This window comes from Vulpes lagopus, chromosome 9 (genome assembly GCF_018345385.1).
Source record: "Vulpes lagopus strain Blue_001 chromosome 9, ASM1834538v1, whole genome shotgun sequence".
Lineage (NCBI taxonomy): Eukaryota > Metazoa > Chordata > Mammalia > Carnivora > Canidae > Vulpes > Vulpes lagopus.
Genome location: NC_054832.1, coordinates 48,917,175 through 48,934,193, shown reverse-complemented (window position 1 = coordinate 48,934,193; position 17,019 = coordinate 48,917,175). Strand labels below are relative to the sequence as shown.

The window sequence follows — 17,019 nt, the reverse complement described above, 5'->3', positions numbered from 1 at the left end:
TAACCCACATTAGATAATTTTACTGTAAAGTTAAATGTTATTTTTTCTTAACCAAATGTATTTTTATAACACGTAAGTTCTCCTTTAGACAGATGACTAAAGCAAATTTTTAATTAAAATGGTTTTTAAATTGGTTCAAGATGGAACTTTAAAAAAAGAAAAATCCAGGCAAATCTGTTACAAATCAGGGAAAGGCAGGTAGTAAGTTCTATGCAAATCTTAGAACATTTCCAGTAATTCTGGCTCTTTTCTCCCACTCATCATCAGGGACCAGTGTATTTTCATATCCTAGTTGAGATCACCAGTACTAAAGTTGATGATGTATTCAGTCTGCTTCCCTACTATCTTCCTTCCCACAACTGGGCAGAACAGAATATTAAGAAAAGTACTGTCCTAAAAAAATAATAAAAAATAAAAATAAAAACAGCCTGCGTTTGATTTAGCCAAGACACTCACTCTCTGATCCAAGGATTAATAAATAATACGAGGATGATTCTTGCCCCACAAACTACCTCGATGGTTTATAAAGAAAACCAAATGAGACTATACATATGAAGGTGTTTCATAAACTTCTAAATACTATATAAATAAGAGTTATTATGATGATTTGTGGTCTATGCCCACAGATTTAGCCCAGTCCCAGATTCTAAGAATAGCCCAAACCCAGTCTCTATGTGGAATGAATTAAAGGAAGCCTCAGCTAAGTAATTCAAATGCCTCAGACTCTCAGACGGTCTTGCTCTAAGCTTATTACAGTTGCTCGTGACTTTTTCTAATAACTGGATCCTCCCTTATTCCTGGGAACAAACAGGGTCCCAAAAAAATAAATGAATAAATAATTCAAGACCAGAAAGTCTTATTCTTCAGATGCCTGTTTTAAAGTTCTAATGCCAATCCACTTCTCCCTGAAATAGATTTCTGCCTTTCTCTCTCCTGCCATCTTAGGCTGTCTGACTTGAATCCATACCTCGTAGATGGGACTCTTCTAGTACTTCTGTAACACTCAAATTCTGCCTACATTCCTGCCTTGTCACCACATTCTCTAGGTTTTGACTCAATATATAATCCAGCCATTTAGCAGATTGAAATTCAAGGTAGCAAATTCTTTTCTATGATTCTCTGCAAATAGAGCAAGATGCCTTATGAGCCAAAGAGTTCTGTATCCCTTACGATAATCAACCCAAAGCTTCATACCTATCAGCCAGGATTCCCATGCGGGAGCAGTGCTGCTCTGATTGGGAGCGTGGGCAAGATAGCTCTACAATCCTAGGTCACCTGCTTAATTAACCACTCTGCAGCTCTGGTTCTCTGATGCTTCAGAGCAAGAATGGATAGACAGCATACAGCTCCTGACATCACGGCATCCTACTACACTAAACAAATTGTTCCTATAATGAATCCAAGAGACCACATACTATTTGCCTTACTTGCATTTGTGCATAAACACAAATGTTCTTTGTGTGTAGATGTTAAAAACTGTTACTGCACTAATGTCCTTGTTAGAGCTATAATTAGTTATAGGAAATGATGTCATTAACTCTAAAAAGAGTGGATTTTTTTAAAATCACATATAGTAAGTCACACACCAGACCAAACATCCATGGTATTTCTTATTTTTTTATTTAAACTCAATTAACCAACATATAGTACATTATTAGTTTTCAGATGTAGAGTTCAGTAATTCATCAGTTGCATATAAAACCCAGGGCTCATCACATTACGTGCTCTTTTTAATGTCCATCACCCAGTTACCCCATCTACCAACACACCCCCTCCAGCAACCTTGTTTGTTTCCTACAGTTTGAGTCTCTCATGGTTTGTATCCCTCTCTGATTTCTTCCCATCCAGTTTTCCCTCCCTTCCCCTATGAGTCTTTGCACTTTTTCTTATATTCCACATATGAGTGAAACCATATAATTGTATTTCTCTGATTGACTTATTTCACTCACCATAATACCTTCCAGTTCCATCCATGTCAATGTTAATGGTAAGATTTCATCCTTTCTGATGACTAATACTCTATTGTATTATGTACCTTTATCCATTCATCTATTGATGGACATCTCATCTCTTTCCATAGTTTGGCTATTGTGGACATTGCTGCTATAAACACTGGGTTGGCAAGGGCCCCTTTCAACCACTGCATTTGTATCTTTGGGGTAAATACCTAGTAGTGCAGTTGCTGGGTCATAGGGCAGCTCTATTTTTAACTTCTTGAGGAACCTCTATACTGTTTTCCAGAGTGGTTTCACCAGCTTGCATTCCCACAGCAGCATAAGAAGGTTCCCCTTTCTCCACATCCATGCCAACATTTGTTGTTTCCAGACTTGTTAATTTTTCCCATTCTGACTGTGTGAGGTGGTATTTCATTGTGGATTTTATTTGTATTTCCCTGGTGGCCAAGTATAAACATCCATGGTATTTATAATTACACTTCTACATTAGTGAACACACTATTTTCACTTCAATATCAAAACGTCCATAAGTAAATCTCATATAAACTAAAATATGAATAATGCAAAAGCTTGGCAATCACTTTATAATATTTGTAGGAACACCATGTATTTGAGCTTGGTACATAGAGTTAAAATATTTTAACATTAATTTTTTTCTCTTATTTTTATGCTTGTCTTATAGTATTAAATTTTCCTTCAGTTTTAGGAGAGGAAATAAAACATCTTAACATTACTCATGCAGTAACTTAAGTCTATTATATTATAGTAAGTGACTGATTTTTCCAGTCTTTTCATCTTTCTATTTGATTATGGAATAACAAAGCCTATTGATTTGAATATTTGTGATCCACTATAGTATAATGAGACCATTTTTGTCTTTTAGTCATAGTTATTTCCTGAACATTGAGAGATAGACGGAGAATAGGATAAAGACATGGGAATTATTGTGCAGAATAATGGGTATGGATTATAAAACTGAACCAATAGGAATTAAAAGCAAAATAATAAATAATAATAATAATAAAAATAATAATAATAAATAAGAAGAGAGGAGGTAACATGGAGACAGAAAAGAAGTGAGGATGTCCCAAAGACAGTTTGCCAGTAGAGTCATGACTTGCCAAGAGTCCCAATAGTTAATCAAGAATTGACTCAAATAAGTTTGATTGCATGTAGAACTGAAACAGGAGAATGCCTACCAAAATAACTATTCAAGTGAAGAAGTTAAACATCCATAGTTCTATGGCTGTTGACAGAAGACAGGAGACTCCTGAGACAAAAGACTGTGCTACTCATAGCAAAAGACGTGAGAGTACCTGAATAGTTGTCCTGGTTCCTCAAACTCAAGACCCAACTCCAAATACCTTGAAATATACATGGCAAGTACTCCAAGATGGAAGGCCAGGTGAAGCCTGCATCCAGTGCAGTGCCTACAGGAGAGAGATTTTGAGTATAGAGAATCCAGCTTTCCACCAAGAAGTAAGCAAGTCTGTTTTTGTCCAAATAAGATTCATTGCAGAACAATGCGGTGCATTCCAGAGATGAGTTACCTTACTTCTATGGATTGCCAGCCAAATAAATAATTCTATATTCCTTGGGGAAGCAACAGACTTTTGTGATGTTAGCACATTCAGCGAGACCTGTAGGAGTGCAGGCGACCCGCTCTCAGAAGACTACTGCTCAGCAGTGAAGTGAAGCAGTTCTCCAAGAATGGGATGCCCAGATCAGTATCACTCAGGAACTTAACAGAAATGCAGCTTCCTGGGCCTCACTCCACACCTGGTTGTCTTAGTGCATTTGGACAGCTACAATAAAAGACTACAGACAACTGTATAAGCAATAGGCATTTATTTCTCAGAGTTCTGGCAGCTGAGAAGTCCAAAATCATGGCAACATTAGGTGTCTGCTGAGAGCCCATTTCCTAATTTATAGACAGCATTCTTCTGCTGTGTCCTCATTTGGTAGAAGCAAGGGAGCTCTCTGGGACCCCTTTTATAAGGACACTAATCTCATTGATGAGGCTCTGGCCTCATGACCTAATCACCTTCCAAAAACTCTACCTCCGAATATTATCACATTGGGCGTTAGGATTTCAACATATGAACTTTGAGGAGCCACAAACATTCAGACCATAGCATTAATGAATCAGAAATTTAGTAATCTGATTTATTTGCTCGTTCAGTAATTCTGAGACCTATTAATGTTTAAGAACCAAACATGTAATGGAAAGAATTCTTAATAGCAGTCAATATTCTGGGTCTAGTTAGAGCTTCCACCAACTATGAGCACGTCTTTCAAACTGTCTGGGCCTTAATATCTTACTAGTATAACAGGAGAAGGTTAGATAATTTTTTATTTCTTATTGCTCAAATTCAATTTAGTCCTATATTTCTTGACATGTAGCTTCATAAATATTTCCTATATTAAAGACCTTAAGGGGCACCTCGGTGGCTCGGTGGCTGAGCATCTGCCTTGGAGTCAGGTCGTGATCCCGCGGTCCTGGAACAGAGTCTCACATCAGGCTCCCTGCATGGAGCCTGCTTCTCCTCCTGCCTGTGTCTCTGCCTCTCTCTCTGTCTGTGTCTCTCATGAATAAATAAATAAAATCTTTTTTCAAAATAAAATAAAATAAATACCTTGAAATATACATGGCAAGTACTTGGAAGCCAAGAGAGATAGCCAGCAAGGCAGACCCACAAGGATTCATAGCCTCATAGGCTCACAGAACTTAGTTATCAGCATGCTGGGAGTAGAACAGTACCTCAGACAAATGTGAAGTAACCAATCTGGTATATCAGAAGATCTGTTTATGAATTTGTAGTGGGACCTATCACTGAAAGAGAGTCCAGTCTTGTGCCCTCTGGCCTGAGTACTCTCTTCCAAGAGACACTGGCCACACTGTAGGAATGACACACTGGTAGGAATTAGACACACTGGTAGGAATTAGAATCAGAAGTTTTGCCTGTGGAGAGTTAATGGAATGTGCTGAGATTGCCTAATGTTCCACATCTGTCATCACAGGCCAAGTTTACTTCCAGGACTTGGTTGCCTTCTCCTGTGGAGTACACACCTTTTCCTGAATGGGCACAACAGAGTGACCCTCCAAGATTCTCTATTTTTTTAAAGATTGTATTTATTCATTTTGAGAGAGAGGGAGAGAGAGAGGAGGAAGGGAAAGACGGGAAGGTAGAGAGACAAGCAGACTCCACACTGAGCATGGAGCCCTGTGTAGGGCTCCATCCCACAACCTCCAAGATCATGAGCCCCAAGACTCTCCTATTTTTCTGTACTTGCAGTGCCAAACAAGTCTTTTTTAGACCAACACCTTTCTTTCATATATTTAGTAAGTTTCAGTTATATTCTAATCAAGACTCAAAAACCTATAAACTCTGCCTCTCTTAAGTGACACTGCATATTCTCTAACCTGATTATTTAAGTCTTGACTTTAAAGTTAAAATCTCAGAAGGCAACCTGATCATCTTATTTCCAAGTTTCTGATGGGCTACTATGTGTTTGTCTTTGCCTGTGTTTCCTGTATCCCCACCGCCCCTACATCCTAAATGGTCATCAACTAAGGAATGGAGACTACTAAGCCTCCAAGAACTACATAATGGAACAGTTGGAGTTCCCTTCACTTGTAGCCATCCCAGTGAGTTAGTAGCCATCTTAGTTTCCATGCCATTTACAGTTTTTGTGATGTGATTATTTTAACCTAAAAGTATAATGCAATTCTGGTCCCAAGAGCTTATTAATCGAAGGCAAGTTTTAAATTACATTGAACAGTAGCTTCCCGGAATCTGTTTATGTTATTTAGAAATTTGAATTGAATTGTATCTCTTTTGTAACAAAGGATTTGTAACAGCCAAATGTATTCACATTGTCTATAAAAAGTGAATGGCTAAACAGTTATTCAATAAACAGGATCAGTGGTGACAATAAATATGTTTTTTTTTAATTTTTAATTGGAGTTCAATTAGCCAACATTTAGCAGAACACCCAGTGGTCATCCCGCCAAGTGCCCCCCTCAGTGCCCATCACCCAGTCACCCCCCCTGCCCATCTCCCTTTCCACTACCCCTTGTTCATTTCCCAGAGTTATTTGTCTCACATGTTTTGTCACCCTCAGTGATATTTTCACTCGTTTTCTCTTCTTTCCCTTTATTCCCTTTCACTAATTTTTATATTCCCCAAATCCATATAATGCTTGTCCTTCTCCGACTAACTTATTTCACTCAGCAGAATACCTTCCAGTTCCATCCACATCGAAGCAAATGGTGGGTATGTGTTGTAGAAACAACACAGATGGCTGAGGAATATTCCATTGTATACATAGACCACATCTTCTTTATCCATTCATCTTTCGATAGACACCGAGGCTCCTTCCACAGTTGGGCTATTGTGGACATTGCTGCTATAAACATCAGGGTGCAGGTGTCCTGGCGTTTCATTGCATCTGAATCTTTGGGGTAAATCTCCAGCATTGCAATTGCTGGGTCGTAGGGCAGGTCTATTTTTAACTCTTTGAGGAACCTCCACACAGTTTTCCAGAGTGGCTGCAACAGTTCACATTCCCACCAACAGTGCAAGAGGTTTCCCCTTTCTCGACATCCTCCCCAACATTTGTGGTTTCCTGTCTTGTTAATTTTCCCCATTCTCACTGGCCGGAGGTGGTATCTCATTGTGGTTTTGATTTGTATTTCCCTGATGGCAAGTGATGCAGAGCATTTTCTCATGTGCGTGTTGGCCATGTCTATGTCTTCCTCTGTGAGATTTCTCTTCATGTCTTTTGCCCATTTCATGATTGGATTGTTTGTTTCTTTGCTGTTGAGTTTAAGATGTTCTTTATAGATCTTGGATACTAGCCCTTTATCTGATAGGTCATTTGCAAATATCTTCTCCCATTCTGTAGGTTGTCTTTTAGTTTTGTTGTCTGTTTCTTTTGCTGTGCAGAAGCTTTTTATCTTGATGAAATCCCAATAATTCATTTTTGCCTTTGTTTATGTTGTCTTCCTGGATGTATCTTGCAAGAAGTTACTGCGGCTGAGTTCAAAAAGGGTGTTGCCTGTGTTCTCCTCTAGGATTTTGATGGAATCTTGTCTCACAGTTAGATCTTTCATCCATTTTGAGTTTATCTTTGTGTCTGGTACAAGAGAATGGTCTAGTTTCATTCTTCTGCATGTGGATTGGATGTCCAATTTTCCCAGCACCATTTATTGAAGATACTGTCTTTTTTCCAGTGGATAGTCTTTCCTACTTTGGGTGACAATAAATATAGATAATTTCTGTTCGTAAGACTCTGCTTTTCTATAAAATGTTATACAGCCTATATTTTTTACATATTTCCTTTCACCATTTTTTGCTTTTATACTTGTTATCTAAAAATATGATTATCTGTATTTCTCTAATTGCTTATTAGTTCTAGATCTCAACTAGAAAAAATAGCAAGCATTTCTGATATTAAAATTTTTTAAATATGATTTTTTGTGGAGCTATTAATAAAGTGCATTTTTCCACATATTGCTGTACCTGTAAAAAAGATGTTCAACATCACTAATTATTAGGGAAGTGCAAATCAGAACCATAATGAGATATCACCTCACACCTTTTAGAATAGCTATTATCAGAAAGAAAAAGAACAAGTGTTGGAGAGGATGTGGAGAAAGGGCACCTTTGTGCGCCATTTGTAGGACTGTAAATTGATGCAGCTGTTGTGGAAAACAACATGGAGGTTCTTCGCAAAATTAAAAATAGAATTACCATGTGCTCCAGCTATGCCACTTCTAGGTATTTATCTAAAGAAAATGAAAACACTAATTCAAAAAGATATATGTACTCCTATGTCCATTGCAGCATTATTTACAATAGCTGGGAATGGAAACAACCTTAGTGTCCATGGATGGATGCATGAATAAGAAGTTATGGTATATATAAACAATACCATTCAGCCATAAAAGAAGAAGGAGATCTTGCCATTTGCAACAGCATAGGTGGACCTTGAAGATATGCTAAATGAAATAAGACAGAGAAAGACAATTGCCATGCATGAGATCTCACTTATATTTGGAATCTAAAAAACAAAGAAGAAAACTCGTAGGTACAACGAATAAATTGGTGACTATAGGGGAGAAGGAGGCTTGGGGATAGAAAGGCTTGTATGATGACAGACGGTAACTAAATTAATTTTGGTGTTCACCTTGTAGTATGTAGACTGAACTATGTTGTACACCTGAAACTAATATAATGTTATATATCAATCTTACACCAATAAATATATATATTAATTCATTAGGTTTAAAATTAAATGTGCTTTCCCTTAGATTAATACTGTCCTTTTTATCTTTGTCAAGTAGAAGTAAATTGCTTGGTTCAGTACCATCCAGGCCATCTGAATATCTCTTTTTTGTTGTTTTTCAGAAACGGGAGAGATTGAGAGTTGGAAAAGCATTCATCATCAGGATAATTGGTTTTAAAAGCATCCAGGCTCCCATATAGCCACTAGATAAATTACCCACTATTCAAAAGGAAAGCACAATTAGTTTCACATTATAGTTAAACCAATCAGCTCCTTAAGTGACTGTCATTCTTGAGAAAAATGCAACAAGAATGTCATAGTTGTCCCCTTTCTCCCATGCCTTTAGAAGCAAAAGCAATCCTTTTCTCAGACTAGAAGATCCATGGGAAGCTTAGTGAATATATTTTGCCATTGCTTTTAGATAAGGAGAATTATATTCATGACTTGTATCCATATGGTTAATAACACCTACCTCACAATGCAAAGTTAACGAAGCTTTTGTTTTGTACTAGGGACAGGCAAATGCTTTGAAGCTTTATGGCAAGGAAGTAAGACTTCAATAAATTATTTTCAAACCTCCTTTTCTTCTTCCCGAGATAATTATTTTTATGTAATCATTTACAATCAAGAAGCAAAGGAAAGGGTAAGGAGAAATCATACCAGGGGTAATGGAATATGTACAAAAAATCTGCAGGCTGTTTTTCTCTCCTTAAAATGGATAGTTGCTAAACAACCGTTCATTACCTCTTTTGAGTCAAGCAGGATGGTGAAGAATATACTAAATTAATGTCATCTGCCATGACTTAACCTGAAGAAACACAATGATTAGTAAACTTTACATACACAGCTGCTGCAGCATTTTAAGCATGTTCCATCTGTAATAAGAGTGATCAATGGAGGCCTCACAGGAAAGAGGGTGACTGCAGTCATATAAAGAAAGAGCTTTAGTTCCTCCCTGCACGCAAGTATTATCAGTCAAAATCTAAACCCACTATGCTTTATGTTCCCATCATTCTACAGGTTAAATTTAATTATATTTATTAAAGTTTTCGTTTTCACATTGGGAATGGATCATTTTTGTTATGTGCGTACAGGGAATGTATAAAATTCCCTTTATACCACACAGCACATGGCACGCCTGCTTTGGACCATAAGTTCAAAACTTTGTGCTTTAAAGACTCATTGACTCTATTCCCATGAACACTTCTTGCAACTGCACGAAGAACACATTTGAGTAACGTTTTCATTTTTAGAAATACATGTTATGTGTGACCAGTAAGCATATAGTATGGACTAGGTGAGAAAGAAGAGGGGAAGGAGGAAAAGAAAGAGGGAGTGGGGGAGAGAAGCAAAACTGAGAAAGAGAATATCACAGTATCAAAATGTACTTAGGCCTTCAAGCTTCTTTCCTAAGGATATAAGTTTTAAATGCTTTTGGCTGGAAAACAGACTATTTATAGTATATATTTTGTTTATTTTCAGTTGTTTGATTTATGAAAGTTTTAAAATCAAAATTATTAGGCATTTATTATTAAGTATAGCAAGGTTTACACAGTACCGAGAGTCCTCTGAAAAATGGTTGTCCCAGATTGCTTAATTAAATAGCATTCAAACAATGTAGAGGGCATTTGTGAATTTAATATGTTTTATGTTGTGTTTTTAAGTAATTCATTTGTCGAGTTTAACAAAATCTTTCTAAGAATATTTCTTAAAATCTAATGAATTCAATGTATCAACATGGCCTAAGGCTTTCTTAGACTTTCCACTATCATACACAAATGTAAGATTTGGTCATAAGATTTCAAATCATAAAACTGATATCCTGTGTCTTAATCTACTTTTTAATGTCATTTTCTAAACTGAAATCACAGGACGGTCACACTAACCAGCTAAATCCTCCTATATAGCACAAGTATTTACAGTATCAAATATCCAAATGCTTTCTTAACACAAAAATATTAATACTATGCCTCTACTCTTCCAAATCTTTTATATTTAATTCTACATCTTCATAGAATTAAAGATGTTTACTCACTAAGGAAGAAGACATCCCAGTCAACTGAAATTACTCAGGGGTTCATGTTTTTGACTGTGACAAATGCATAGCCATGAAGGAAAAGAAAGTACCATCCTAGATCACTGGCAACTTTCAACCAGGGACATTGGCTGGGTGAGATCTGGAGCTACTGATATCCAAAGCAATTCTCACCACCCCAGCTGCCATACTCAATCTTTTTAAAATCTCTATATCATGGGCTTTAAAACTTTAATAAAAGGCCAAGTTACCTAATTGTCTGGCTATTAACAGAAGTCAGTAACTGTTGGAAAAGGCAACCCGCCAATGCAATCTTTCAACACCCATTCAGTCACATAAAAACAGGCCTTTGAATACTTCCAAGAAACAGAGAACCCCTAAAGCCTGTCGGTTTTATCACCTTGTATGGAAATATCTTTCTCTGTCCAGACTAGAGGAGAGTTTCTTTGTTCCATTTAAATATGGATGTTAATGATTGTCAGACACAATTTTCAGTATTTAAGTCTCAGGGGAGAGTTCAGGGTCCTACCACGGCAGCAGAAGGTTATGCATAGGCCAATTGCCCCACATCTACCTGCTGTTTCAGGGACTCCCTAGCCACGAAGGACCAAAGCACACTACTCGACCTGTAAAGCACTGTTTTCATCCAGTGCTGTGTTTTGTTTTCCTGGACAAATCTAATACCAAATTACAATGGACAAAAACATTTGGAGAACTTAGCTGGGATTGATAACCAGTGAATGGTATTTGCTCCCCCAGGACCAATAACTGACACACAATGTTTTTCTCAACAGCAGTTCCCATCCTAATTGATACTTCAATTTGCCTGTCTTTGACTCTTAAGACACATACACAGATTTTCCATATAACTGCAAAAACTCTGAAGTTGACGGGATAATAGGTGTAATTATATTTTCTAGCTAAATATAAACCTTGAGCTTGATAGGATTCTAGGATAAATACATGGCATTTCCCTATACTGAAATCTTGCATTATTTTATCCTCATATTCATATTCAATTTCTCACTTCAATTCTTCTATCAATTGAATTTTAGCTCTTGTGTGATGTTTTTGGCTCATGGTTGCACCATGAGTTTTTCACTGCCCCTCTTGCATCTAGCTTTCTTTAAATTTTTAAAATTATTTATTTGAGAGATAGCACAACTGCGTGTTAGGGGGCAGAGGAAGAAGCAGACTCCCCACTGACCAGAGAATGCAACCTAGGGCTCGATCCCAGGACCCTGAGATCATGAACTGAGCTGAAGGCAGGCACTTAACCAACTGAGCCATCCAGGGACCCCACAGCTAGCTTTCGTCTCTTACAACCAAGATTATGTAACTCTCTGATCAGAGATCCGTATTGCTTTTTCTCCTATTCCAGGTGCAGAAGGCTTAGGAATGCCCTGTTCAAACCTCTTAGAGGGGAAAATTATCCCACGGTCACTCTTGTGAGGAGCCACAGAAATTCCGAAGCAACCCAAATCTCTTTTCCTAGCCAAGAACCTCAAGCGTTTCCCCTCTGACTTGGTCAAGAGCTTGAACTGAAAGATAATTACTGATTTCAGACAATAAATGGACTGGATTTTAAAAACTTATAGCATACTGTAAATGTAAATAATTTTAGCAATGTCTACAGCAAAGGATCTAAGAACCTAAATTTCTCAAAAGTACTTTTCCTAAAGACTCAGCTCTTCTCTTATCACCTCCTAATTTGGCCTGAAAATCCCACTTGAATCTAACTTACATATATGCATGCTATCAACAATGAAACCCTAAATCTCAATATTTTAAAATACCTTTTTTTCTTTTCTCAGTTTCTACAGATAAAGTGATCTGAAGCAATGACTGATGCCACAAAAGCAGAAAAGAGAAACTGTGACAACCCCCAGAAATGTGAAAGGAAGTTTCTTACTGGATAGCAGCATCTTTGGTTCACTTTATAAAAAAAAAAATACCCAAATAAATAAAATGGACAGTATTGTTCAATTTTAGAAATTCCATTTCTTCTATGTTCTAAGCTATATAATTGTCAGGTTTCTATGGTTTAGACTGTAAATGTGTTTTCCCCTTTGCTAATTATGTTGTGTTTTTTTAAGTCTTAAAAGTCTTAAAATGTGAAGGACATTTAAGAATGGTAAGGGAGACACTGTATACAAATGTATATTTGTAAAAGCTATTTTTATGATTAGCATGTTTTACTGTTGATCATATATAAAGTCAGGTGATATTGCAATTCTATGTTTAAAGCTTATTTCCAACAATGTCATGTAAGAAAAGATACATCGTAAGCTAGTTTTTATAATTTATTTTTAATTTATAGTTTAAAGTACTTCAGATCATAATGATAAAATACTTGAAAATGTTATATTTCTGCCCTCCATAAGCACCATTTTTATTAATAAAGAATGCAAATATTTCAGATGTGATTCCATAGCTAAAGGACTCTGTTGCTTGTACCTGTGATTAAATTGAGCATTCTCTACTCAACTGAAATGATCCAACTATTACCCAGTACTTCAGTCTGGGTAGGAGATCCCATGGACAGGTTTTAGTGCCAATAAAGGTGAAAACTATATTGGCAAGGAAAGATTGTCTTTTCTTTGGTTCCAAAAGTTTAAATAGTGCTTCTATCACTTCATCTCCTAGTACTACGAACGCTCCATTCCCAGGCATTGCAAGTGTTTTCCAGATGCTCTTTGCTGTCGTCTTGTACTGTGGAAATGGAGGAAACCATCTTCACAGACTGTAGGAGAACTCAGCATATAATTTCTTAATAAATACTGTTTCTTTTAAAATGAAGTTGGTGTATATCTTTTCTTTGGGGTGCACTTAAGTTTTAATATTCAGTTTGACTTTTTGGATTCAAAATGATCTACATCATTACAATGCTATAAAATTAGTGTGACAATGAAAGTAGCATAACTTTACTAAAATTTATATGTTTTATATGCCCACACTTTTCATGGAGTGACCTGTATTCTAGAACACATTAATTTGCTATGTAATAGAAAGCAAGATGGCCTTCAAACCAGTCACATTCTGGTTTACATTTCTAAAAGGCATATTTTTCGGGACACCTGAGTGGCTCAGTGGTTGAGCCTTTGGCTCAGGTCATGATCCTGGGGTCCTAGAATTGAGTCCCGCATCAGGCTCCCCACAGGGAGCCTGCTTCTCCCTCTGTCTATGTCTCTGCCTCTCTGTGTCTCTCATGGATAAATAAATAAAATAATAAATAAATAAATAAATAAATAAATAAATAAATAAATAAATAAAAATAAAAGGTATTTTTTCATTCAAATGTGCAATTTTAAGAAAATAGTTCAAGATAGCAAAACTACCTCAACAAAGGCATTTATAATGTGTCAGGCAAGTCTTCAGCTAATGGCTGCAAGCTCCTTATTAAGAGCAGAGAGACAACATGTAATATCACTAAGAACAGTTAGTGGAATTGAGGCCTCCTTTTTCAAAGAAACTCAAGAGAATCTAAAATCACCTTGGTATGTTTTCTTATTTTCCTATTGTAATTTAATGATAATCTATCCTTTCTTTATGTGTTTCAAATATATGCTGATGAAAAATTATACAATTCCATCCAGCAAAGTTTACCTAAAACTAAAATTGTGAAAGCAGAAATTAAAAATTCACACACTAGGACATAGGGTCTGGATCAGGAATGTACTTGCCTTTAGAAGAAATGTGAAAATCACAATGTGGCATACTATTTTTCATGGCCTTAATGAGTATTGGAGAATTTGCAACTACTGCAATTGAATTGTGAAGCCGAGAAAAAAACCTGAATACGGTTCTACAAGAGAATAAAATCAGCAGAGTGATTTCTTGGTTTGCTGCCAACTAAATACATTTGCCTGGGATAATCTGATGCTCCAGAAAGGAAATGTTGCAGGTACAGTGTATTAGGAAAATGCACATGTAGATATTTTTTCCAACCTTCCATTTATCTGTCCTTAATATTCAATAAACAGTGTAGCATTTACAACAGACATTATCATAAATTAAGAGTATCATACTTTCCCAGATGTTCATTAACTATTCTCAAAGCAAAATGAATAATTAAACTGAATAATTCTTTGTTATTGGACTTCATTTTCTCCACACAGGCCTATGAAATCATGCCTCTTTCCCTTAATTTATTTACCCATTCCTGGCTTAAGAATTTCTTTCGATGACAAAGATGAAATAAAACATATACCAGATCAACAAAGTATATGGGATTATAACACCTGAGGATTTAGCGTAATAATTTAAAAGAGAATTTTTAAGGGATGATGAAGGGAGTTATATCAAAAAAGAAATGCTAAAGGAGTTGTGTTCAATTCAAGAAAAATGTGGGGAAATAGGCTCATTGCTTTGTGAAGTTAGGTCAACTAGTCACTGGTAACAATGTGAAAGAGAATGTACAAATTTTGCTTGCATCTTTCAAATAAAAATTCAAAGAGGAACACAACAAAGTAAACCGACATAGAAATAAAGCAGAAGATAAATAAGAAGGAAACTGTCAAATGGATTAAAATCCAGAGAACAGAAATTACAAATATAAATGCCAACAGAGAATTGATAAATATAAAAGAAAGAAACAGGCATGAAGCTGCTTAGTAGACATTAAATACCACTGTGCTGGTAAGGACAGAACCACCTTCCAGTTCCAACTGGCTGCCTGACCCCGAAACACAACCAATCCTAAAGATTGGCCACGTGGCCTGATTTTTTAGGAGAGGGTAAATATCAAGAATTTTAAATGAGACATTCTATTTTTGTTTTAATATGAATCTAAAGGTGAAGGAAACCATATCTGTGATTTATATCGAGGATTTAATCATTGTAAAAGTTAAAGAAGTAAACCCACAATAATGAAAAACAACAAATTCAGGATTACCTAGAGTGAGAAAAAGAAGGGAGAATAGAATAGAATGAGAGTATTGAATAACATCTGTAATATTTAATTTATTGGGAAATATATTTGAATCAAATATTTTGGGTTTTTAAAAAGATTTTACTTATTTATTCATGAGAGACACACACAGAGAGAAGCAGAGACACAGGCAGAGGGAGAAGCAGGCTCCATGCAGGGAGCCTGATGTGGGACTCAATCCCAGGACCCCAGGATCATGCCCTGAGCTGAAGGCAGACGCTCAACCGCTCAGCCACCCAGGTGCCCCAGAATCAAATATTTTGAATCAGACATCAAATGTTAAGGCTTGATAAAAAGTCTAAGTTATACTGGTACCAGCTCATTATATTTTCTCTATGTTGTTTTTGCAGGCTTCTAATATTTCCTTAAAAAGTATTGATTTATATCTCAGTATTTATATATAGGTAGATATAGATGTACATATATTGATTATCTAGAGATGTAAGTGGTATAAGTAGCATATTGAGAGGCAGAAATTTGAACCTTTGGATCCATCAGAAGTCTGCAAATATGTGATCTACCTTTTTTCTAAAGATGTGCAGATTCCTAGAAAAGTATGATTTAGAGAAAGAAGGACACACTACTCTAATGTTCAAAGGCATTTTTGCAGAGGAGGAATTTATAAGTGAATCTTCTATTTGTTATTGAAAAGGCTTCCTATCAGCCTTTGAGATATTTAGAATGACTCTTGGAATCTAATTATGGTTCGTGTAAGAATTTGGGGCGCCTGAGCGTGCAAAAGAGTCCCCGTGTTTATTATGTTGCATCTGTAAGAATAAGGACAGAAGCTTCTCTACCTTTATATCCTGTACATATATTAACTTGTACATAACAGGTTATTTCTCCATAAATGTTTGGAGAATTAAAAGAAACTGGGTGTGTTCTAGGTTTTTGCCGTATTATAAAGTTTTAAAAGCTGGAATTTGCTGAATGACTACTATGTACCAAGCTAACAGCTGTCTATGCATCATCACTAAGGCACACAGGAACACTGCAGGATAGGTATTGTTAGCTCCAGTTTCCAAGTAAAGAGAGCCGATCATTTATTCATTCATCCATTTTTTTATTAAGTACCAACTCCATGCCAAACATTGTTACTGACAATACAGGGTCCAGCTATATATAATAAAGACTAATATTCCTGCCCTTGAAAAGCTAATACTCTTCAGGGGGATGATACATAATAAGATAATTAACAAGCAAATGTAACATATTGCAGGTGATAATGATGATGAACACAAAGGAAAATGCAAAGCAGGGAAGGAAAGAGGGTGGTGAGGTTTTACATGGGTATTTTAAATAGCCTGATCATGGAAGACTCTTTGGTAAGACAGCATTCAAGCAAAGATGTGGAATAGGTAAGGGGTGAGCCATGTGGCTATATATGGGAAAGGTGTCCTGAGCAGGGAGGACAGCAAGTAAATGCCCTGAAGCAGGAATATACTTGGTGTGTTCAGGAACAACAATCCAGTGCAGCTGGATTGGAATAAATGAGGAAAAGAAAAATAAATGAGGTCACAGAAAAGCCAAGATTTCAGATCACAGAGCCTTAGAGATGATTCAGAGTTCACTGATTTTATGCTTCGTTAGATGGGAAAACAGAAGATGGCCAGCACAGAAATGATAAAATCTAACTCAAATATTAAAAGAACCATTTGGGCTGTCAAATCCTGAATAGACCATGAAGAAGAAGAGAATCTAAAAATCCCTGCATTCTAGGTTGAGAAACAACTATGTGACTTTGGTCTGATTCTAGGCTGGTGTGAAACCTGCTCATTCACTCATCAAATATTTGTTGAGCCTTTATT

General features: G+C 36.5%; 1 protein-coding gene across 7 annotated transcripts in view; it reads left to right on the top strand.

Annotated features, from left to right (window-relative positions):
• Nucleotides 1–13,074, top strand: part of RALYL (RALY RNA binding protein like) — a 709,315-nt gene extending 696,241 nt beyond the window's left edge. For all 7 annotated transcript variants that reach the window (XM_041768619.1, XM_041768615.1, XM_041768623.1 and 4 more), the window contains one exon: nt 12,096–13,074. In XM_041768619.1, the coding sequence (XP_041624553.1) occupies nt 12,096–12,118 (23 nt within the window). In that variant the 3' untranslated portion in view covers nt 12,119–13,074. The remainder of the gene's footprint in view (nt 1–12,095) is intronic.
• The last annotated feature ends 3,945 nt before the right edge of the window (nt 13,075–17,019 follow it).